The sequence below is a fragment of the Pimephales promelas genome, chromosome 10 (assembly GCF_988280905.1).
Source record: "Pimephales promelas chromosome 10, fPimPro1.hap1.1, whole genome shotgun sequence".
In the NCBI taxonomy this organism is placed as follows: domain Eukaryota; kingdom Metazoa; phylum Chordata; class Actinopteri; order Cypriniformes; family Leuciscidae; genus Pimephales; species Pimephales promelas.
Genome location: NC_142778.1, coordinates 17,764,516 through 17,790,000, shown reverse-complemented (window position 1 = coordinate 17,790,000; position 25,485 = coordinate 17,764,516). Strand labels below are relative to the sequence as shown.

Genomic DNA, 25,485 nt, shown 5'->3' with positions numbered 1-25,485 from the left:
AAGTTATGTTTATTATATAAGCAGAATTTTTTACATCAAAACTATAAATGTTGTACCTTCAAATGCAAGTTGTCATTAGCAATGTAAGGAACTGAACAGTTCTGGTTCATATTCTGATTTATCCTTAACATATCAGAAATAGTAATGACTAAAGTTCATTGAAAAGTCAAGAATTAATTTAGGGAGTCATTAGACTAACTAATATTTTTTTTGCAACTCGGACATTGTTGTTGCATGTAACCAGTGAAGATCATGCTATAGGATGCTCATTGTGTTTTTGGATTATTTTCTGGCACACTTTCTCTTTCATTGCTTTTAATTCAGAGTGTAAAATCAGATTAAATGTAATTTATTTTGCTGTGGTGGTATGGATTTAGTAGCTTCCCAGACTTTGAAAACTACAAACAGAAAAAAAAAAAAAACATAATATGAGTCCTATTGTTACGAACTGCTCCGAGACTACGAAGGTTGAGATCCAAATGCAGCTTTAGGAGAATTCCAGACACATAATCCAAAAAACAGGCAATAGGTCAAAACACAGGTAAGCAGTCCAAACAAACAAACCAGGCAGGGGTCAGAGGCAAAAAAGAGTAATCCACGGAACAAGCAAGAAATCCAAAAACCAAGAGAAACCAGGGAAATCGCTCGGAAATGCAGTGCAACAACATACTGTACAAGACTTTGCAGTGAGTGAATGAGTAAACAGGGTTTAAATAGACAGACGGCCAGGACGGAGTAGGCAGTGTAGGCGACGAGGACGGATCAGGCAGAGCAGGTTTAGCGGTGGCTATCTTGTCCGGAGACACTGGCCTGGTGGGCGTGATGTGAACAGTCTCTGGATTGGCAGGTACGACGTGTACAGCCTCTGGTTCGGTGGCCATGAAGTGATGTGTTGGCTTGGCAGGACTGACGTGAAGAGCAGACTCGGCAGGACTAACGTGAAGAGCAGACTCGGCAGGACTGACGTGAAGAGCAGACTCGGCAGGACTGACGTGAAGAGCAGACTCGGCAGGACTAACGTGAAGAGCAGACTCGTTAGGACTGACGTGAAGAGCAGACTCGGCAGGACTGACGTGAAGAGCAGACTCGGCAGGACTGACATGAAGAGCAGACTCGGCAGGACTAACGTGAAGAGCAGACTCGTTAGGACTGACGTGAAGAGCAGACTCGGCAGGACTGACGTGAAGAGCAGACTCGGCAGGACTGACGTGAAGAGCAGACTCGGCAGGACTAACGTGAAGAGCAGACTCGGCAGGACTGACGTGAAGAGCAGACTCGGCAGGACTGACGTGAAGAGCAGACTCGGCAGGACTAACGTGAAGAGCAGACTCGGCAGGACTGACGTGAAGAGCAGACTCGGCAGGACTGACGTGAAGAGCAGACTCGGCAGGACTGACGTGAAGAGCAGACTCGGCAGGACTAACGTGAAGAGCAGACTCGGCAGGACTAACGTGAAGAGCAGACTCGGCAGGACTGACGTGAAGAGCAGACTCGGCAGGACTGACGTGAAGAGCAGACTCGGCAGGACTGACATGAAGAGCAGACTCGGCAGGACTAACGTGAAGAGCAGACACGTTAGGACTGACGTGAAGAGCAGACTCGGCAGGACTGACGTGAAGAGCAGACTCGGCAGGACTGACGTGAAGAGCAGACTCGGCAGGACTGACGTGAAGAGCAGACTCGGCAGGACTGACGTGAAGAGCAGACTCGGCAGGACTGACGTGAAGAGCAGACTCGGCAGGACTAACGTGAAGAGCAGACTCGGCAGGACTGACGTGAAGAGCAGACTCGGCAGGACTGACGTGAAGAGCAGACTCGGCAGGACTGACGTGAAGAGCAGACTCGGCAGGACTGACGTGAAGAGCAGACTCGGCAGGACTGACGTGAAGAGCAGACTCGGCAGGACTAACGTGAAGAGCAGACTCGTTAGGACTGACGTGAAGAGCAGACTCGGCAGGACTGACGTGAAGAGCAGACTCGGCAAGACTGACGTGAAGAGCAGACTAGTGGTCTTCACAGTGCACCCGAGACCCGTCGGCCCGGGACCAGACCCGGGACCCGTACGGGTTCGGGTCTATATTTTAAAGATCAGCCGGGTCCGGGTCAGGTCCGAATCTATTACTTCGGGTCCCGGGTCTGTTTAACATTGTGTGTAATACCCGTGCGTTTATAATAATATAAATGAACCGTCTTGTTTAATCTTAATGTTTTGGTGGTCAGATTTAGACTCAATGAAGAGCAGAGAGCACAGATATGGTCAAGCTGAAAAAAGCAACAAGCAATCGTTATTATAGTTCAAAAGGACAAACAGTTAAAGGAGAACTCCGGCGCAAAATGAACCTTTGGTCTAATTACACATTGTTACCTAGTCAACCGTTATCTGAGATTTGTTTTCATGATTGCCGAAAATAAATAGTTTTATCTCTAAAAACAGTTTAGCCTATAATGCTAGTATAACGCTAGTATATAGGGCATAGAGTAATGACAAATAAAAATCACTTGTTATTACCACTAACAAGGGTCAAAATAGCCCCACAGTAACACGACAGCATAATGAGGGTCCCTACATTCAAACCGAAGCATTGAGAACTTTGTCAGTGTCCATAAAGTTTAATAAGAAGATATTTTATACATACAGTCAACTTCGCGAATACAGGAAGAAGCCATCTTTGAAAAATAGTCTCTACCAGTCGATCTACGAACGCCGATCCAAGTGCGCTGGTGAGATGTGAATAAGGTGATAAGGTGAGCGTGAACAGTAGTCTACGTGTACATATTAAAGAGTAGAAAATGGTTCGTGTTTGTGTTTCTTCCGGAAACAAAGGACCATATGAGATTCTGCACAGTTCAGCGCACTTGGATCGGCGTTCGTAGATCGACTGGTAGAGACTATTTTTCAAAGATAGCTTCTTCCTGTTTTCGCGAAGTTGACTGTATGTATAAAATATCTTCTTATTAAACTGTTTGGACACTGACAAAGTTCTGAATGCTTCGTTTTGAATGTAGGGACCCTTATTATGCTACCGTGTTAGTGTGGGGCTATTTTGAGCCTTGTTAGTGGTAATAACAAGTGATTTTTATTTGTCATTACTCTATTCCCTATATACTAGCGTTATACTAGCATTATAGGCTAAACTGTTTTTAGAGATAAAACTATTTATATTCGGCAATCATGAAAACAAATCTCAGATAACGGTTGACTAGGTAACAATGTGTAATTAGACCAAAGGTTCATTTTGAGCCGGAGTTCTCCTTTAAAGTTATTATGCGAGTTAACTCGAGTCAGAATGTGCATGTGCAAGGTTGCATTTTTCATCCATCACCGTGACATCAAGTGGACTTTTAAAGCTGAAATAATGAGTGGATTAAGCTTGGAATAACGAGAGAAATAACATGGATAGAACTTTCTTGTCGGTGGATTGTAATGCATCACAGTCAGTCAGGTAAAGTTACAAGGAAGTGAGACGACGGCTACTAAAATTAGGTAAGACAAAAAGTTTTATCTTTCGCAACTCGTGTGAAATAATATGTGACAATCGGGTCCAGTCGGGTCTGTGTCTTCCTGCCGGGTTCAGGTCCAGTTTTCAAATAATAGACGGGTCCAGGTTGGGTCCGGGCAGTACATTTATGGGATTTCTCGGGTCTGCATGGGTCCGGGTCCAACTTTTGAAATGAACGACGGGTCCGGGTCGGTTCGGTGTAGCGCATTACGGGTCTCTTCCGGTTCGGGCATGAATTTTTGGACCCGTGAAGACCTCTAGAGCAGACTCGACAGGACTGACGTGAAGACCAGCCTCGGCAGGGACCTCGACGGAAAGAGACTCTGGAACGGTGGTTTTGGCAGGACAAGCCCCTGTTCGGCCGATCTTCTTGGCCATCCGGTGATGGGCCTAATGAGTGGCATGAAATGAAGATTCTCAGGCTTAGAGTTTACAGTGAGCTTGTGGGGTTCTTCCTCTGCAAAGCCTACAGTAGATGATGAACCGCTCAATGAATAGGGGCAAGTCAAAATACTGTTCGAAAGTTCCGCTAGGGTCATGCCCTGGCATAAGGTAGCTAAGTGGCTCAGATAATCATCCACAAAAAAATATCATTAGACATACCTCACCCATTTAAGACAGAGGAGCAAGTTCCAAAAAGTCCATTACATAATTCTCAATGGGTCAATCTCCTTGACGAAGACATATAAGTTGTGCTGCTGGATTCATTGATGGGTCTTTTGTCTTCTGTGTCTGCAAAGTTTTCTGTTACATACTGCTCCGAGACATCCATATGCAACTTTAATTAGGGGCAATGCAGACACGTAATCCAATAAACAGGCAATTGGTAAAAACACAGGTAAGCAGTCCAAACAAAACAGGCAGGGGTCAGAGGCTAGAGTAATCCACGGAACAGAAATCGCTCAGAAATGCAGTGCAATAATATACAAAACTTCACAGTAAGTGAATGATTGAACAAGTTTTAAATAGGCTGAGACTAACAAGGTAATGAGACACAGTTGAATGCAATCAATGATGATGAGTCCAGGCAGTGAGTATGGGAAATGTAGTTTGTGAGGGAGTAATAATAGTCTGTTTGGAGTGCCCTCTGGTGACTCTCCATTAATCTTTTTTTTTAAAAATTCTATACTATCGTGTAACAGTGTAATTATTATTTTTTTCTGCACGACTATAATTTAATCTTTGATGACTAAACAAGTGCAATTCACCTTTATTCCACAAGGTGGCAATGATGAAGTGACATTTCACTCATAGTTACCGCAGGCAGAAAACAAAAGAATAAGAGTATCTTCAGCAAAACCTGAAAGCGATTTACTACAGAGGGATTGTTGAACAACACAGTCATCTATTAATGTCACTGTCTGATGACGGATCTGGTGAAGAAGCTGTTAGCGATCACAATACGGTAGTGCTGTAGCGGCGCGTCGATGACGTCGATGATTCGACGTAAAAATTTGTCGACGTCATATTTTTGCGTCGACGCTTCTTTATTTATTTATTTTTTGCATGTTCCCGGCGGTACAGCTTGCCACACACACGTGGGAGACCGAAACATTGCAGAATAGAGGACGAAAACAACTAGAAGTGAATGTGCTATCCATTAAATGAATCACACACAGTAAACAAACCCTTAAGAAAAAAAACTTCGCAATTTAGACGCGCAAACTGGGTGCTGGTGTGATGAGACGTACAAGCTCGGGCAGATTCGGCTTGAAGTGGTTCCCGGACGCGGCGCCGGGCGCGCTGTGACAAAAAAGGCGTACACACAGCCAGCCACAGTCTTGAGTCTTCCTGGTCTTGCGCACCCAACGCGTCATTTTTGCCGTGCGCACATTCGCGCTCGTGCGGACGTGTCGAGTATAAACAAGGCTTTACTCCGTGTCAGCACGCGCTCTGAACAGTAGGTGAACTCCGCCTCCGACTCCGTTTCCCTCCTCAGCTGATATTAATATTTAAACATTCTCTATGATAAAAAATGTTTGTAAAAAATATTTTAATAACACGGTTTTGGCGGTTGTAGAGTTATGATGGTGTTCAAATACATAACATTAGACTAACGTTAGCCAGCTTATAGTATCTTGATTCAGTATGCTAGTATTTATTTGAGATATTGTTTTTTTTATTAATTGAGCAGCAGAAAAAATATTCTTTATATTAGTCGTCCAATTAGTTAGATTAGTCGACTAATCGATAAAATAATCGCCCAACTAATCGTTTAGTTAATAATCGTTTACCCCAGCCCTACAATACGGATTTTGAAAATGTTGAAAATGATACTTTTGAAATTATGTTTGAGATGGCGAATATGAGCCAGATGATCTGGGAAATAAGCTCTGACGAGAACAATGATGATGGTATAAAACATCTGCTCAAACTGAACCCTTCCAAGCTCCAAAAGACAACAAAATATACTCTATTGTGTTCTTTTGTAATTGTTACTCGATTTTCAGGAGAGTTTTATATTATCGCGTCAGGGAGAGATCCATCCGTGTTAGATGTTAGACCCGGTTCGCTAAAGACCCGAAAGTGTAATAATGATTGGTGAAACATTCATGCATTTAAGTGTTAAACTAACTTTACTAAGAACAATCCTGGAATCTCAACCATAATGAAAACACAGATCACAACTCATTACCAGATGCAGATGAAATCCCAGATATTGACATCATGTGGGAATTTAAGACCTGGATTGGAGGGAGGTGCGCAGAGGTTAAAGAGGACAGCAGATAGAGTGAGAGAGAAAGACGAGTCAATACTTGCTGGCAAGTTTTATTTCTCTGATTTACAGCGGAGCTCTGCGGACCACTGAAGCAGCAAGACAAGGATTTTAGAAATGAGGAAAGAGCAAATGGTCATAGGCTGAAAGGAAAGCGAGCGGTTACCAGGCAACAGGAAGTCAACACTCTCCATCAAATATAATTTATTCAGATTTAGCCGTGAGCATCTTTCAATCACATCTGAAATAGGGAGAAGGGAAGATGGATGGAGGAAGGGATCAATCTTCACCTTTTCTTGGAGGCACAATAATTCTTTATTCCCGTGTGTGTCATGATGGGCCGTTCGGTCTCAGAGGTCATGCCATCAGAACTAATGAGGTCTAAATCAATGTCTGCAGGTACTAATGTACGGTATCACATCTTTAAGGCCTACGGCTTCTTCTTGCAGACTTACTGTAAAGAACAGAGATCAGAGATATTATCAGGGGTGTTTACTAAAGCACACAACAGGAATAATCCAAGAAACAGTCTTTAATTCCAAAATACTGAGGGAACATGGAGTATAAATAATAGAACAAATGAGGAAAATAACAAGGGAATTAATTGGATGACAGGTGTAATAAATCAAAAACAGACAGAGACCAGGAAAAATAGGTCAGCTGACACAGGTAAAACAGGACAAAACCAAAAAGGTAAAAACAGCATTCATTTTACAGTTTCAGTCTGTGGGTTCTTTTAAGTAGGGGTGGTTTTAATATGTGAGTTGTTGGTGTGGCTTCAGGGAGTGGAAATTATAGTGGTCTATCCACAGTAAACGTTATTTTAACATTACTGGCATTTATAGGCCTATACACTATTGCAGTTTTTATTCATATTCTGAATTAGCTTTTTATATGTTCAGTTTTCATTTTATTTTAGCAATTTTGTTACGCGATTCTGTCATTTTCATCATTTAAAAACAAAACAAAATCAGTAACAATTTATTTTACAATGTCCTTGTTACTCGTTACACATATGTATTTACTATAGCAATAACTATAAATTGTGCATAATTACATGTACTGGAACTAAACCTAAACCAAACCCTAATCCTAACACTGTAATAAGTAATGTTATTAATTATTATTACTCAGTACTTAAGATATAATTACACTGTAATGTGACGGGTATGTTCAACATTTGTGTATGCAAGTGTGTACACATGAACTTTTACATCGACATATTGTTGCGTTCTTTTTCATTTAGTGTATATCTTGAACAAATGGCTGGCTTCTGGTCTGTTTGGTGCTTAAGATCCAGTTGAATCGTTTGTTTAGAGCTGTTTGAAAGTAATTTAATCAAGAATATTATTAGATGGTTGCTTTATAAAATTTTTTATTTATTATACATGTGTGCTTTATCAAGCTTACATAAATGATTTACATTCATACATAATTATATAGGAGAAAGAGAAAAAATGTGTTTATATGAGCCGTTTATGTGAAATGTTCTACAAAAAAAATAGTACTGTATTATGTGAGTGTGAGTGTGTGAGAGCAGTGCACATGTGAGATGCTGTATTGCACTCTCTCTCTGTGTGTGTGTGTGTGTGTGTGTGTGTGTGTGTATAAGCCCTGCAGGCCTGCTGCTATTTTTAGTCGACGTCTCTCTTCTTTCTTCTCCTACAGTATCTCGTTTTCGCTTTTATATCTTTCTTTAATGAATCTCCTCTAACAGTGGCTGACATTGCTGAGCAATTTCCTGCACTGCCCTGCGGCTCGACACATGAGCAGATCTGTGTTGTACTGTCTGTTAATTCTGACATGACGAGTTGGATCATGCAGTTAAAATCAAGTGTGCATACCTCAAATAATCATTTACATGTATGTCATGTTTACTACTACCACTTAGTAAAATGTTCTAAAAATTAAAATTTTTAGTTTGTACTTTGCAAAAAAATCATGTTCTTAATACGCATTTCAGTAATATTATTCCTGGGCAGTACAGAAGTCATCAGTTTGTTTTCAGGAGTAACTTTTTGTTGTTGTTTCAATGCTCAAGGGCAGTAAATTCACAGGAATCTGATATGAAATATACATTATCATAGATGGTAAATGGCTAATGAGTATGTTTAAAACCGAAATCTAACATCTGTGTCTCTCTCTCTCTCTCTTTCAGTCATTTCTCTTGTCTCTCATCCAAGTACATGTGTCCCGGTGTTCCCGCGGTGATGAGTAACCTGCTTGCCAACATCAATGCCTACTTCGCTCACACAACAACAGCAACTACTAACATCTCGGCTTCCGACCGATTCGCAGCGTCCAACTTTGGGGTTTGTCAGTCTCACTGCTTTTGGATGGGTGAATGATACATGGGATAGCTAGATAAATAGATAGACAGAAAAACAGACCAACAAATGATGATAGATGGATGGACAGACAGACATACTGAAGGATACGATAGCTAGATGGGTGGTTGGATGGGTGGATATACAGACAGAAAGATGGATGAATGCATGAATGAATGAATGAATGAATTAATTAATTAATTAATCAATGGATTGATGGATGTACAGATGGATGTAAATGTATGGATATATTAATGGATGTTTGGATGGATGGATGGATAGATAGGTGGATGGATGGATGGATGGATGGATGGGCAGATAGATAGATAAATGATTGAATGAATGAATGGATGATATGTTGAAGACTGCATTGATGAATGCACAAACAAAAGGAATAGATGGATGACAGGATCCGCTTTATGTGACTTTGGTTTTCTGCAGAGAGAAAAGTTCGTCAAACTCTTGGATCAGCTTCACAACTCTCTAAGGATCGATCTCTCCAAGTATCGGGTGAGTTAAAGCACAACCGTCAAACCGAAGATCTTAGAGCAGACATGCATCTCTCAGACGCTACGCTGCTCCAGACGGATTTTCTATTTCAGAGACATCAGAAAGAAAAACACTTATCTATTATTCATCGCCATGGAGATAATTTGACCCCCTCCATCACTTTTAGTGATCCCCTACCTTAATTTACAAAGACATTCAAGCGCCTATACAGGATCTTAACAGAAAAGTTTTTTTTGTGGATGATTATCTGAGCCACTTAGCTACCTTAGGTCCATTTATACACGCACAAAGCAAGGATTTGAGAAAGTGTCTCTGAAAATCAAAGATTGTGCTTGACTCGTGCTGACCTTCTTGCTTTTATACTAATTGTGTCTCTCAGGGAAAATGTCACTCACTCCAACCGTTTGTTTCTTCTGAAAGGACGCTTTCAGAGTCAGATCAGATATTTAAGTCTGTGACTTTCTCGTTGATGTGCAGTCCGTCTATATCTGTGTGTGAGCTAGAAAGCATTGACAGGAAGCTCACACACACACACACACACTCACTCCTGGCATGCATCCAGGGAATTCAGTGCCCGTTACCTGCTGCTATCCGGCCGTCAGCTTCCAGGCAACATGTCCTGACAGTAATACACTCCAGATCTGCAGCGCTCTGGGGACTTGACTGTAATGAAATTCGGAGAAAAAGTGAGTTTGGTTTTTCGGTTGCTCGTGTGGATTTGGCCGATGCAGGTTTTGTTCCTCCAGAGTGCTTTAACGCCTCTGCTTTATTAGATGAATTTAAACCATTTGAGTCTGTTTTGTCTACATCATAGTTGTGCTTGATAAACCTCAGGCAGACTTACCTCCTCTACACTTGAAATCACACTGAACTCCAGAAAACACGCTTTCTGCTCAATCTGGCACCATTCCATGTGCTTTCAAAATAATAATTTTATCATGGAAAAGATTGATCGCACAATACTTCTTGTGCCCAGTGTGTTGCAACAGTTTATATTAGCCATCTGTTGGAAATCAAATTAGTTTGTTTACAAATATCAAAAGGCCATTGCACACTGAGTCCTTAATTTTCGTATGTGTTTTTTTTTTTTTTCGTATTCGTGATTTGGTGGCTCTGAATTGTCAAAACATCATTCAAACTCCATTCAAACTGCTTGATACGGATGCGAAAAACACAGAATATTGAACCCGATTCGATATTTTTTTTTTTTTTTGACGAACGAAAGTTTCAGAGGCAGTGTGCAAGCGTGATTGACATAACGTGAGGACGTATTTATTTTTTTAGATGCAAAAATTTTGGACGCGAATTCTCAGTGTGCAAGGGCCTTTATGCTCAACAATGCTGCATTTATTTGATCTGAATGTAATTTTTTCCTGTGATTTTTATTTCAGTCTTCAGTGTCACATGATCCTTCAGAAATTGATTTGATGCTCAAGAAACATTTATTATTATTATCAATGTTGAAAATGGTTGCTCTCCAATCCATGTTTTTTTGGAAACCGTGATGATTTATTTCACTCTAGAGATTTGAAAGTAGACCAAAGTCTGAGATTTCAGTTTGTATGGTGGGCAGTTCTTGTGAGGTCATGTGAACTTTTTATTTGCAGTATATTGATGGCATAGAATTTGTATTCAATCAATTAAGAATACTTCTACTCTACTCATTAATCTTAGTTAAGCTTAATGTCTAAATTTATTTACCTTTAAATCTGTTAACATTAGTTAATTCTCTGTTCACAAGAAATCACCAAAAAATATTGTTTGCTACTAGCTGCATTGATGAACAGCTGCTGATAGCACTACCGCAATTCAACCCCAAAAATACTGTGAGGAAAGACCTGCGGCAACAGAGGGAGGGATGTGGAATCGAAGCAAGTGTGAAAACAGCCTAAATTGATTTGTCTTAGTTTTTTGGTGGTTGTTGTTGACTCACTCTGAATAATTAGAAAGCTGCGGTGAAACACCAGCCAAGAAGTACAGAAACGTCTCTCGCTCTGGCATTGATAAAAGTGCCGAAAAGCAAACCTCAGACCACAGGCGTCTCTTCTCATTCTTAAAAAACCAAGTCATAACTATTGTATAACCATGCCGTCATGAAACTCAGTGACATTTTATAACTCGTTCCCAATGTGTTGCAACAGTTTATTTTAGCCATCTGTTGGAAATTAAGATTTTTTTATGATTTTTTGAAATATCTCTCTCATGCTCAACAATGCTACATTTATTTGATCTGAATGTAATTTATTCCTGTGATTTAAAGCTGAGTTTTCAGCATCTTTTCAGTAATTTTCAGAATAATTAGAAATTTGCGGTGAAACACCAGCCAAGTACAGAAACATCTCACGCTCTGGCATTGATAAAAGTGCCGAAAAGCAAACCTGCAGACCACAGGAGTCTCTTCTCATTCTTACAAAACCAAGTCATAACTATTGCATAACCACGCCGTCACAAAACTCAGTGACATTTTATAACTTGTTTTAGCTGCCATTAGCGCAATCCGACAGAACACAATGAGTTTCCCACGGCTATTGGTTTTCTCCAAGCTCGTTTTGTGTTGGGGACTGTCCGCACATGCATGGCCTCTTCCTCTCACAGTGTAAATATACTGTGTTCCTTCATGCTAGAGCGGACAGGCTGATAGCTTTACAGCCCAAGAACACATTTTCTCTGCCTGTTGCAGATTTTGCTCATGCCGCTATATTATGATATATTTTGTCACTGGTGTTCATGACGATGGAATACGTTTTGGTTATTAATTTTGCTGCATAATGCTGCTAGGTGAATGAAGAATGTTGACATGTTTTTAACCATCCATCTCTGCCAAAGCTCCTCAACTTTAGTAAAAGGCCAGGTGAAACATCCACTATCTAGAGATGTTTATCGTAATGTTAAAGAAAACATCTTGCCTAACTTATATAATTTCAAACACTATTAAAGACAAGTAATCACTTAGTAATAAATAAGAACAAATAAAAGTATTAGCAATGGCATAAATAAATCTTTTGTTCTGTTATTAACATTAATGGCTGACGGCAGCAGGTACTGTATATTAGGCTGATGTCACTAAGACCAAATGCACACATCAAATATACCGCGACACATTTTCTTCCTCAACGGTTTACGTTCACTTGAGATAAAACTGACTGTTTTGGGGCCTGTTTACATCTGGTCACTTAATGCTTTTTTTCTGATCGGAAAGCTATCCTATCGTGAAAAGACCAGGTGTAAATTTCCTCAGAAGCGCATATGAGACAGATTTAAATCAGATCACTCAAACGACTTCAGGAGGAGGTGTGAGATAGCCTTGAAATCTAGACGCACCATAGCAGCAGCAATTTCGCAGCCAGTGTGGTCTAGCGACTCTCCATAGACGTTTTAGCTGGAAAAACCAAACTCTGGTCAGGCCAATCACATCGTTTATAGAGTCGGCGGGCTTAACATAATGACGACAGAGTTGCGACGGTTCACTGTTACTTGAAAACAAAGAATGGCTGCTGCTGGTGAACAGCTGTCTTTCGATTCGGCTTTGACCACTACTCTGGATGATTTGAACTTAAGCTTTTCTTTGAAACCAGAACTAATGCTACGTTCACACCGGACGCGAATCGCGCGTCAAATTCGCGCCTGACGCGTCTAGTTTGACGCTTGACCACTTTGTGTTAATTCGCGTGTCAAGAGCGAAACTGGCGCGCGTAAAAACAAAAGTTTGAAGCGAAATTTACGCGCGTCAGAATCGAAATCCGTTGGCGGCCATTGTTTTTATGTCGACCGAGCATTCATCAAGAGAGTTACCGCTCTGTATTTACTCTGGAGAGCAGAACAGCGGCGTGGGGATCATCGTCGCCGTATATTTGTGTCCACCGGACCCTTCAGAGCCGAACCGTTTGGCGAGTTTCACCATTTGCTCGCTCCAGGAGCTGCGCTGGATGACGGCCGCTGTCAGCGGTACTTCCGCCTGTCCCGCGCCCAGTTTGATGACATGTTGTCCCGCATCGGAGCGAGGATCACCCTCGCCCTCATCCATCTAATCTAGCTGTCATTTATTTTTTGTTTTGATGATAAATAGAGCCAGCCTTCAAAAGTTATTAACCTGTCCTGTGATTTTTTTTCTCTCGCTCACGTCCAGACACGAATTTATGCACATATGTTGATTGTCTTTACAACATAATACTATTTCATATAGTCTAGCTGGAATGAATAACATTCAAAACAAAATGAACATGTCTCGTATATAGAAATAATGTTTTAAGTGATAAAACATTTGCTTTGTTGTGCATAATCCCACCATGCATTTAGTCATATTAACAAAATAATTTATTGAAGCATCCAGACACTTCACCACGTGAGCAAGCAGCTAGGCTCCTGATTGGTTAACGCGGCGCGAATTCACGCCAAAGTTCAGATTTTTCAGCTCGGGCGGCAGACGCGAATTCGCGTCAAACGCGTGAATGCACAAATGGCACTAACTGAATCATTCGCGCGTAACGCGCTTAACGCGCCAGACGCTCAATTCGCGCCATTCGCGCGAACTTGACGCGCGAATGAGGCGTATTCGCGTCTTCCGCGCCTCGCTCCACGCCTCATTCGCGCCGCAGGAATTTTTCACGCGCGTAAAGCGTCTTTGCATTGACTTAACATTGAAATCATTCGCGCCTGACGCGCTATTCGCGTCCGGTGTGAACGTAGCATTAGAACGGCACTTGAGTCATTTTTTAAAAAAAAAATTGTTTGGAGTTTTGCTGACTAGATACTGTAAAAGTTTAATATATCAACTTGCTCCGCTGATATGACAGCCCTACTGTAGCACACATCACCGCAAATGTGCAGCTAAGTCTTTCTTCAGCGAACTGCTGACCAGGTCACTTGGTGTAAATAGCCCCTTTGACATAACTTTGTTTGTATTTTTTTCAGTTCAAGCGCAACAAGACACGAATGATGACTCAATTCAGCATTCGCACACTATCTGAGAGGGAGCTTTTTGTGCGCTCACTTCAGATGTGTTGGAAGCAGGAAAACAGTGTGCAAATACAATTTTTAAAATCTTTCGCATTCTTCTTGCCCTTGAATGATTTAAAATCACACAGGAATCAATAAGCAGAATTGAAATGTACATGTCTTAACAAATCCATGGTTCTTGGACATTTAGAACCAGTATTTTTTCGAATTTTTATTCCTTGGCGAATTATTTCCCCCTCCCTTGTTGAAGCTGCTAACTGATTTTCTAATCCTAACTTCACCCCCTAATCCTAACCCCACACCCACACCTAATCTTAAACCTACGTATACTGGGGATTTTTAATTGTTGTTAATTTAGCTACTGGTAACATCAAACTCTAATGCGATATAGAAATCAGTCTATAGCCACATCTATCATATACATTTTGATAATCTGTTTTTATCTGGGATATTTCTGCAAGTGCAAACTACATGTTTTTCTGTTATGCCAAAATATAGACCTATATAGTCCATCTTTCTGAGCTATGCTGTCTTTTGACTTGCCTCTTTTCATCAAATATATAGCCACAACTGTAATCTTAATCTATTTATCTTCGCCCTTCAAATAAAATCTGATTTTTATTCTGTGTTTACAGGATAACTTCCCTGCTGGAAATCCAGAGAGACTCCAGGATTTAAAATCAACCGTTGACCTGCTGACGAGCATCACCTTTTTCAGGATGAAGGTACGACTCACTCTCTCACTCTCTCTCTCTCTCTCTCTCACACACACACACACACACACACAAACAGTACAGTATGTGGGCTCTTTAACTAATTAAAACAGTGTGACTCCACACTATGACTCAGACTCACAAAAAAACAAAACAAAACAAAAAACCAAGAGAATTCTTTCATATAAAAATATAAATGAAACTATCAGGGGGTTTTGCGACTTTGCGGCAGTCAAAACATTATTGCAGTTTTTATTCAGTGTGAATGACTTAATAATTATTCCCTGCATTAAGTAGTCAAATATATTAAATGGAAAATAAAATCCTGTTCAACTAACTTCCTGTCACATCACAATTTTGAATGAATCCCACAAAGTTACATTTTGCTCCAAAACCAATAAGTTTTAATTTGAATTTTTTTTTGCATTATTATTAGTATTATTATGGTAACACTTTACAATAAGGTTCATTAGTTAACCACATTAGTTAGCATGAACTAATAATGAACTGCACTTATAGAGCATTTATTAATCTTTGTAAATATCAGTATTTATTAATACTTTATTCAATTCTTGTTAACATTAGTTAATGCGCCGTGAACTAACATGAACAAAACAATGAACAGCTTTATTTGAATTAACTAACATCAATGGAGATTAACAAATGTATTGCTCATGGTTAGTTCATGTCAATTAATACATTAACTAATGTTAAATAATGGACCTTATTGTAAAGTGTTACCGATATTGTTATTAATTTCATGAAAATTATGCACATTACCTCTTAAAATTTGTCCCCATTTCTAATTTTCAATACACCAGCGTGAATTCACAACCAAATATATATATATATATATATATACATATATTTCTATTCTAGCACAAACAATCTTAAACAAAAACCCTTTGCATTGCTCAAGGTATATTCAGAAAAATATCCATTGCATAGCTCAAGATTCTGTTCTAAAATGTTAAATATATGTAATACATCTCTAAATCCATTAAACTCATGAACACTGAATAAACGTCTTTATCGAAAGACTGGGTGATTTATTAAGTAGGCTATTATGTCGTGTAATATTTGGGGAAGCAGCATGCATTTTGATGAGAAAATGTCATTCATGTGTCATACAATGTAATGTGACTATATATCAGCTTGAGGCAAAAGTTAACATGAGTCCTTCCCATCATGAAACAAAGAAGACTTTTGAATTATTCCTACATCAATTTGTACACGATAAGATGCTTTAACGTTAAGCTGACTGCTTTTCTTGACACAGTTCGAGTCCTGTATCAAGTATGAGTTCAATGGCGTTTTTGAAAAAAAAGATCTCTGAATAGCCAGGTTCATTTTCTTTATGCTTATATATTTTGGGGCTGAAATATATAGGACCCTGCCAAGTTTTTGACTTGTCCGATTCTGAATTTCCGATTCAGATACAGATCTCGTTTTGAAGAAACAGGAGTGTCTTGAGTGGAATGAGCTGCTAATCACAGCTCTCCTGATAAGAGTCCGGCATTGAGAGAATTCTGATGTGTTTCACTTCAGTGAGCACAGATAAAGTGAAATACTCTCTGATTGTTTTCATCTATGTTCTGCTTCATCAGCTGTGAATATAAAGCTGCACTTTTGCAGTCTGTAATGAAATATTTTTCACCGGCGCTGCAGGGTTTCAATGATTTCTCATTTGTTTGCACGAAATAAAAAAAAAAAAATAATCTTTTGGCTCTTGAAATATGTACTTGAGTCACATTTGTTTGAGCACAATAACAAGAACCACTTGTTCTGGGGGTCTTGTGGCAATAAAAACGTCTTTGACTTATAGCTCAGCTCTGAATGAGACAATACAGCCTTTTTTGATAAGTCATAAAGAATATACTGATTTCTCGCTGTTGGGGAGCCGCGTCTGTAAATGTATTCAGAGCAAAAGTGCTTGTAAAATCACACTACTCAGAGGTTTAGGTTGCCTAAGGGCAACCAACCAGACTATTTTATTTAGTAGACATAGTTCAAATGAGACCACAGCCACGATTGGCCCCTGTTATTAGTTCACTGAGCTTGATTCTCTGTTTTAATATATGACTGACTATTGTAATTGCAGTTCAAGTTGTAAAATGAGTTGTTAAAAAAACATCAAATCCAATACAAATAATAAACAGTGATTGATTTTTTTTCTCCTTCCTTTCTCCTCCCAGGCTATTATATTTCATTTACACAGACGTACACACATTTGCTATTTCGTTTTGTCAAATTTAGTCCTTGCTGAGACATTGACAGCCATTGGCCACAAACATACAGTACAGTATGCAAGTATGCAAACACAAATACGAATTTGAAGTTTTGTTCAAATGTCTGTGCCATTAAACCACATGTTATATTATCAACCCATAAACTGTTCCCTTGTTGAATTATTAATATCCTCCTGACACATTTCAGAATGCAATGGCATGAATCAAGCTTTTGTAGCTAGAAGTGTTTGTGTACTTGCGTGGAATATGTTTTGGGCCTTTGATGTAGATAGATAATGTTTTATTCAAAACTCAATGTGGGTCAATGATGATGTTCATTTTTATTTTGGTCTGGATCAATGAATGTATTAAAAGCTACATTTAAAATGCAATTCTTAAAAACGAGGACTGTACTGAAGTGGTTTTTGTATTAATATTTAAATATTAAAATATTATTTTATAGTTTATAAGAACAGACAATGAATGAATGAATGAACGAATGAGGCATTTATATAGCACTTTTCATGTGTACAACTGTATATATATATATATATATATATATATTTATTAATGTAATACATTTATTTTAATAATATAGATAGATTATATTTTTGTATTAATATGTTATTTTAACTGACTTGGTGGAAGCCATTTTGTTTTTAATGACAAGACAACTATTTTCAGGATTTTAAGTTTCTTATCTTAAAGTTTCTTCATTTATATTAAAAGAAATATTTAAATAATCAAACTACTTGGCTTGTATTTTTATAAGAATAGTCATCATCTCCCGATTTTCTTTGTTTGTGATTGACCCACATGCAGATTTGATTGCCTGTGAACTGTGAGAATTAAGGAGTGTGTTTGGATTAGTCGTACAGAGTAGACTGAGGCATGAGGAGATGGTGTCACATCCATACACACATACACACCTAGCGCTGTCAGTTTATTAGGCAGGCCTTGCCTCTGATAAAAAGCGCCTCGTCATTTTAATGACTGACAGCTAGAGTGGTCCGAGCAGGCGAATCAGTGAAGCACGGCTAAAGAGGCAAAGGAAGCCCCGCCCACCGAGAGAATACCGCTAGGCAGAGAATGAAAACTCCGACTGTCACAAAGCATTATGGGTAATGGAAGAGTGCCCATGCCAGGGTGATGTTTATTTCTCCCCTTAGCGTCTGCATTCAGAAACAGCAACACGGCACAGGCAGATGAGTTTAGTCATTCTAATATGTATATTCTGATGTTATTCATTTACATATTCTGAGGGAGTATTTTCAGTATCTTCTTCGACTTCTGTACAAGGAGAGAAATAAGTCCAAAATATACTAGAAAAGCATAGAAATAGACAGACAAATGTGTTTGTGTGTGTGTTTGTCTTTTCTAATTAATGGCAAACAGTATGAGACTTTTAGCTCGTTCTGAAGCATTTTTCCTCCTTACATGAATGATTCCTTAAATCTTGTTTGTTGTTGAGTAGAGCTGTACTGGTATTTTACTAAGTGATCAGATATATGTGATGGTGAACAGACGCATAAAAAAAAAATTATTAATATCACAGAGACTTGGACTCTTGAAGCAGTATGCAACACCTTAGTAACCACATACTGTAGCACGTTGCTATGTGTTTGCAGAAGTGTTGTTGGTGGTTGCCAGGGCATTATTATATGGTTGCTAAGTAATTAGTAAGTCTGAGTTGCTATGCTTTTTTTACTCCGCAATTGCCACAGAGTTCGGGAGCCGGTTGCATAAACCGCTAAGGCTAGTCTTACAAGTTAGACATCAAATTGTTTTCTGTATGACTGTTCATAACATTTTTAATCAGTTACATATAAACGTAGATTGGCCTTATTTGATACCGAAAAATTAGACTGACTTCCTCTTGACTGCTACCCAGACAGCAAGTGTTGGCGTGGAGTGTGGAGTCATGTGGAGTCCACGTGTACTGGATCTGGCCCACATCTGGGCCGTGTGGAATCCACGTGTACCAGATGTGGGCCAGATCTGGGCAGACACTATGACCCCGTTTACACCTGGTATTAAAATGCGATCTGTATCCAGATAAGTTATCCGGATAATAAGTACTGATTCCATTTACACCTGGCCACATAAATGTGTTTTTGCAAAACGGATATAAATCCGATCTTCACCTCCTGCGTTATATGCAGATTTATTGGATTGCACGCCACCAAAAGCAACAGATCTGAGCGGCATTTTATTGATCATCAGCTAATTTCCAAATCAGAGACATCAATAAGAGAGAGTGGCAACAGGCCTGGTAAGATAATTTCGTTTCTTTACTTGAAGATGTGTTAACTGCGTCTGTGACTTACTTTCACTTTTATTTGCGATGTTTGCACGTTGAATAGACGCTCAGCTGCTCATCTGCGGTGATGCGTGTCGCGTGTCGCATCTGACTAGGCTATAACATGACATATAGCCTATATAACACGCTCTCACTCGTTTATTTTTTAGCATTTTTGGGAGGAGTAAAATATACATATGTGGTTTCAACAACCAGATTGCGTTTACACCTAGTAAAGATCCGGACACAATGCGAGCCAGACTACCTCCAGATGTGGTCAGGCAGATCCGATCACGATCCGATCACAACGCGTTTACACCTTGCATTAACATGCGTTTTTTATTATCCGGATAACTTATCTGGATACAGATCGCATTTTAATACCAGGTGTAAACGGGGTCTATGTTGCTGTCTGAGTATTGGGGTAATACTAGATCTAAAGATACAAGTTGTGTCCCAAATGACGCACTATACACTATGTACTTATCAATCGTGTAGTTCCGGGCTATTCAATTGGCGGCCTCCGGGCCGGATCCGGCCCCTGAGGGATTTTGAACCGGCCCTTAAGGCATAATTTGCGGGTGGAAATTGTCCCCATCACTTTTGAAACATCTCGCGGCATGAATGTAGCCTATACAAATAAATAAAAAAATATCCAGTTAACTAGCAGAGCATTCATTTCGTTTGTTTGTTAGATACGAGGCAATCTAGCGCTGAAATGTGTTGTTTTTGAAATCAAGTGATCAAATAGCGCAGCGATCAGTGGCGGATACGTGTTCTCTTGTTGCTCGCGCAGTCTTCAGACGGACGCGCGCTTCAATCCGTTGTGGAGAGGAGACTCGTCTATTCGTTACGGTGAAATTAATAAACAAAATTCACACAAACTTGTCTCTGCCTGATATTCATCCACTGATAAACATAATTGGTTTTGATAAAAAAAAAAAGAAAGAAAAAATGAACCTATTCGAATGCGGATTAGAACCCAAACCCTAAACCCTTTTGCTTAGCAAATGTTCTACCACTGGACCATTCAAATATACACTTCCAACAGTCGGATCAATGTATTTATTCACGTGAAAATTCTTGCCACTGACAACATATATTAGACCTCATTAAACGACAAATTAAATCACTTTTTAAAACAAATTTACGCCACTGAGTGTAGTTATTACATACAGTATGGGTAGTTTCATGGTTAATTGTAAATTATTTCGTGCAGTATTAGGTGGTATGCACCCCTTTAAGCCATTGAGGCAAAACAGGTACATGACCAATCAAAACCACCCATTCGCGGCATGCTCTGTTTTTCTTTCAAGCCAAGCACGAAGTAGCTAATTTTGATATAAATGTCGATATAAAAATGAAGTTTGAAATGTCTCTCTCTACCTTAAAAAAAGAAAAACTGACCCAGAGAAAAGGCAGTTCAACAATGAATGGACACTGAAATACGCGTTTATTGTCGTTGATGTTTGCTTAATCTGCAACGAGTGCCTCGCCATGTGCAAGGAGTATATTTTGAGAAGGCATTTTAAGACAACACATGATAACTTTGATGCCACTTTCCCACCGGGCTCTGCTACTCGGAGGCAAAAGATAACAGGGCTTACATCTTGTTATGAGCAAAGACGTCGCATTTTGTTTCGGGCCTGTACGGATCAAGAGAGAGCAACTGCGGCATTGTTACGAGTGGCATGGATATTGGGCAAAAAGAAAAAGCCGTTTACAGACTCTGAGACAGTCAAGGAGTGTATGCTGGCATCCATTGAGGAGGTGATAACAGATGAGAAAACCAGAAAAAGCATTACCGATTCAATCAAGCAAATTCCAATTTCTGACACGTCAAATATGACGAGAGTCGGGTACCTTGCTTTGGACGTTTTCAAGACGCTTTTGGACAAGCTGAGGTGATGTCTTTGGCTGTGGATGAGTCGACTGATAACAGTGATGTTGCACAGCTGTGCCTCTATGTGTGATTTTTTTGATGGGGAATGTTTTCGTGAGGATCTGCTTGGACTAATTTCCATGGAGCGGCACACTACCAGTGAGATTCTCTTCACCAAAATAAAATTGCTTCATTCTTTTTGGAGATCAACTTGGATTTGGCGCGTCAACATGTTGGTGACGGATGGTGCGCCCTCAATGGCGGGCAGGGATCAGGGGCTTGCCGGGAAGATGGCAGCTGCGGCTCCGCAGGTGAGATCTCTGCATTGTCTCATCCACCAAAGCCTCCTGTGTGTCAAGCTTAGTGGTGAGTTAAAAGAGACCATGGCGACTCTGTCATGGCGACTTCATCTGTTGTACCTTCAGTTTACAGCACCGCCTAATCCGCAAGCTGTTGATTGACATGTCTGCTGAATGTAAAGATTTGCTCAATCGCAATGACATTAGATGGCTTAGCAAAGGAAATGCTTTGAAAAAATGCTTTGGTCTTTACAACTGGAACTCATTGACATTCAGTCGTCAGATGACTTGCGACAGTCATTGCTGTAGGCAGGTTTTGAGAAATTCTGGACCCATGAAGTCAGCCAAGAGAAATTTCCACATTCAAGGGGCCTTGCACTTTTTCTTCTGACAATGTTTGGCTCAACGTACACTTGCGAGTCTTCATTCTCACACATGAACGCCATTAAAACTCAAAATCGCATATCCCTCACTGACCAGCACCTCCAACACTGCTTGCACATTGACAGAATATACACCTTACTCCACTGCTCTTGCCAACTCAAAAAAATGCCATTTCTCTCATTAGATGGCAAATGTTGGCAAACTATTTTGAACAGTATGATGCAATTAACATTAACAAGTTATTCGCACCATATTATGCACTTAATGTTTTTCTTGATGTGGTATTATTGTTGAATGCAGTTTGAAATATTTTGCCTTGATAAATTGCCATGCACTGTTATGTTGTTATAATTCTATTCTGTACCATACTATACACTTTGGTTTTATTTTTGTTGGTGCACTTGGAATTGAAGTTGTTTGTTAGTTAAATTAATGAAATTCTAAACAACTTATATGGCTCACCTAAACTGATTAATGTGATTAAATACAGTGTACTTTTGTTGTTTTAATTGTATTCTGTACCACACTATGCATTTTGGTTTTATTTTTGTTGGTGGAGATACATTTGATGTTGCCTGTCAACATTGTATTTCCATTTAAATGTAACAATGCATTGGGCCTATGTGTCTTAGTGCATCACAATGTGCATACTGTATGTTGTTCTGCATTTACAAAATAGAATATATTGATTCCTTCAGTATGTTGTTGTAATTTCTTTGTTTGTTACAATAATGACCCATATTCTCTGGCCCCTTATTTCGCTTCAGTTTCATGAACCGGCCCCAATTCCAAATTTATTGAATAGCCCTGGTGTAGTTAATAAACTATGAGGTTGTTCATCTTTCAACATTAGAGACTGATAGCCCCTCCGCTATTTATTTAAAGCTACGTAATTAAAGCTATGAGTGCGTGAAGTTTTCAACCCCCAAAAAAGTTTTTTTTTAAAGTGTTCAATATTCTAAGCTTCATTATTTATTTATTTATTTATTTTTTTTGTTAAATAAGTCCATTATCTGGGTATTTAAAGTGCACTTTTTCATTTTGTAATTCAGTGTGAACAGCACTCGTGCCTATACTACGTGTACTATACTATACTATATGTGCCTATACTACTACAAAACGACATAGAATTTGAATTGAGAATTGCGAATTGGGACACACCAGTTGTCTTAACATAATGGCTATGTTTTTGCAACTGGACCCTGAATGGTTGTAGATTCTAGTATTATGTGTGGATTCTAATTTACACAATAATAGTGCAAAATACCCTAGCAACCACATCACTATCAACCATAGCATTCACATGGCAACACTGAAAACTTTTCAGGAAGCCATAGAAACTATTATACAGAATACCTTAAGGGCTGTTTACACCTGGTCACTCCATGTGTTTTCTGTGATCAGATCATGAAAAGACCAGGTGTAAAAGCCCTCCAAAACACATTCGAGGCGGATTTGAATCCGATCGCTCAAACCACTTCAGGAGGTGGTATGGGCCGCATTCCAGACGAAACTGTGTAAATGCATCTGGTTGTTGAAACAAAATATGTCAATTTTACTCCTACAAAAAATTCATAAATATAAATGTGTAAGAGGGTGTTATAGGCTATATGTCATGTTAGTCCAATATGATGATGCTACTGCGGTACGCATCTGAGTATCTATTCATCAAGCCAACGCACCGCAAACTATCGCAAATCAAAGTGAAAGTAAATCGCTGACACTTAACACACAATCATCTTCATTAAAAGTAAAGAAACAAAATGATCTTACCAGTTCGGTTAACGCTCCGAGTGCAGGTCTCTTATTGCTGTCTTTGATTTTGAAATTAGCTGATGATCAATAAAATGCCGCTCATATCTGTTGCTTTCGGTGACATGCACTCCTTTAAATCTGCAGCGGGAATTAAAGATCGGATTTTGCAAAAACACATCTATGTGACCAGGTGTAAATGGAATCATTTTGATAAATCAGATAGCTATCTGATCCGAGACAACACATGAAGTGGTCAGGTGTAAACAGCCCCTTAGAAACGGCATACTGCATACATCAAGATTACTGATTATAAGTCATTTTAAGCGTCTGTGTATTAGTATTTGACTAATTCGGAGGTGTTTGTGTGTGTGTGTGTTCTAGGTGCAGGAGCTGCAGAATCCTCCCAGAGCCAGTATGGTAGTTAAAGACTGTGTGAAGGCCTGTCTGGACTCCACCTACAAATACATCTTTGACAACTGTCATGAGCTCTACAACCAGCTACTGGACCAGGTAAGAGTAGAGACTAACCAGAAGGGTTAAGATCAGCAAGACCACAAACATTCTCAAGTACATGAATCCAGATGTTTCCACAGGTGCGCTTTGACCATCTATATGGTCAGTTTTCTCTTTGAGACTTCATGTGATCAGTGCTCAACACTAAGGATGTTTCTAATGGCCTGGTTAGGCTAGTGGTTTAGGTTTTTGATAAATAAATAATGATGGGTGGGTGGATAAATGGATAGAAATTGGCAGGACTTACAAAAAATGTGTAAATGAAAAAACGTGTCCGGTCCTTTGACAATCTGTTAAGTATCAGAAGAACGTCTGTTGGACCTTATTGTCGAGCCCTTGGTGTTGAAGTGTATAGCGGCGACCTGAATAATAACACATGCTGTTGAAGAAAACTCAATCTGCGCCTTGAGAATTGAGGTCTGTTAAATATGTATAACTAGACGACACTCGTGCAATGCATTTTCTAAGAAATAACATCTGTGATGTGTGGTGTTCTGGACAAATTATGTGTGTGTGTGTCACATAGATAGCGTTAGTGTGGAGAACGAGAGAACAGTCTTTCCTCGCTGGTAGAGAGCGTTTCTTCTCACCCCTGTTGTAAAGTACATGCAGTGTTATGACACTATTTCTAATGCTGTTGATGTGTATGTGTGTATAGCGAGTCTCTCATTACAATGTCACTTCGATCTGATCCCTTCAGTCTGACACGACAATGAAATTTCTCATGGTCCATCCACATTACACACACACCAGGGCAGAGGAATTCACACACAACATGATCTGATTTGTTGACCCCAGAATCCTCCGTCACAGGGATATGCTGTGAGGACCGATGTCACGCTCGATCAAAGTGTCATTCAAATCTGGTTGTTTTTTTCTAGATGTGGCGTTTTGAGTGCCTGAAACACTCCAGATGTGCTGTGTCCTGTGTTCTGTGTCCGTATTTCATTGGTTTTTAGTGTATATAGAGAGGTAGTCATTTCACCACAAATGAAAAGTCAGTCATCATTTACTAACCCTCATGTTGTTCCAAACCCATCTACATTATTATGTTATCTCTAATAATCATGTTGCTCTTTTCTAGATCTTGACCAGAGTTTGTCAACCCCCAAAAGCACAAAAACAATTGTGATAAAAATATAACAGTAGTTCATATGACTTATGTGCTATACTCCAATAAGCCACTAAGTCTTCTAAAGCCATATGCCAGGTTTGTGTTGTTTTTGAACACCCACAATAAATGGTTTTATTTAAAGGGATAGTTCACTTTGAAATTGATTTTTGATATGTTTTAGCTTACCTCAAGGGCATCCAAGATGTAGGTGTCTTTGTTTCCACAGTATTTTCAATTTTGATATTTTTAGGTCAAACCGTTCTTGTCTGTCAGTCATATAATGGAAGTT

At 39.5% G+C, this 25,485-nt stretch overlaps 2 protein-coding genes across 4 annotated transcripts in view; both read left to right on the top strand.

The window, feature by feature from the left end:
• Window positions 1-25,485, top strand: part of unc13c (unc-13 homolog C (C. elegans)) — a 343,459-nt gene that overhangs the window by 107,943 nt on the left and 210,031 nt on the right. For all 3 annotated transcript variants that reach the window (XM_089135438.1, XM_089135436.1, XM_089135437.1), the window contains 4 exons: window positions 8,375-8,528; window positions 8,985-9,053; window positions 14,645-14,734; window positions 23,951-24,079. In XM_089135438.1, the coding sequence (XP_088991564.1) occupies window positions 8,375-8,528; window positions 8,985-9,053; window positions 14,645-14,734; window positions 23,951-24,079 (442 nt within the window). The remainder of the gene's footprint in view (window positions 1-8,374; window positions 8,529-8,984; window positions 9,054-14,644; window positions 14,735-23,950; window positions 24,080-25,485) is intronic.
• LOC148977388 (uncharacterized) lies at window positions 1,101-2,144 on the top strand. Its single transcript, XM_089116661.1, has one exon. The coding sequence runs from the start codon at window positions 1,101-1,103 to the stop codon at window positions 2,142-2,144; it is 1,044 nt and encodes a 347-aa protein (XP_088972787.1).

Excerpts from the sequence above, each read along its gene's own strand:
- LOC148977388 (XM_089116661.1), top strand. The coding sequence starts at position 1,101 with ATGAAGAGCAGACTCGGCAGGACTAACGTGAAGAGCAGACTCGTTAGG.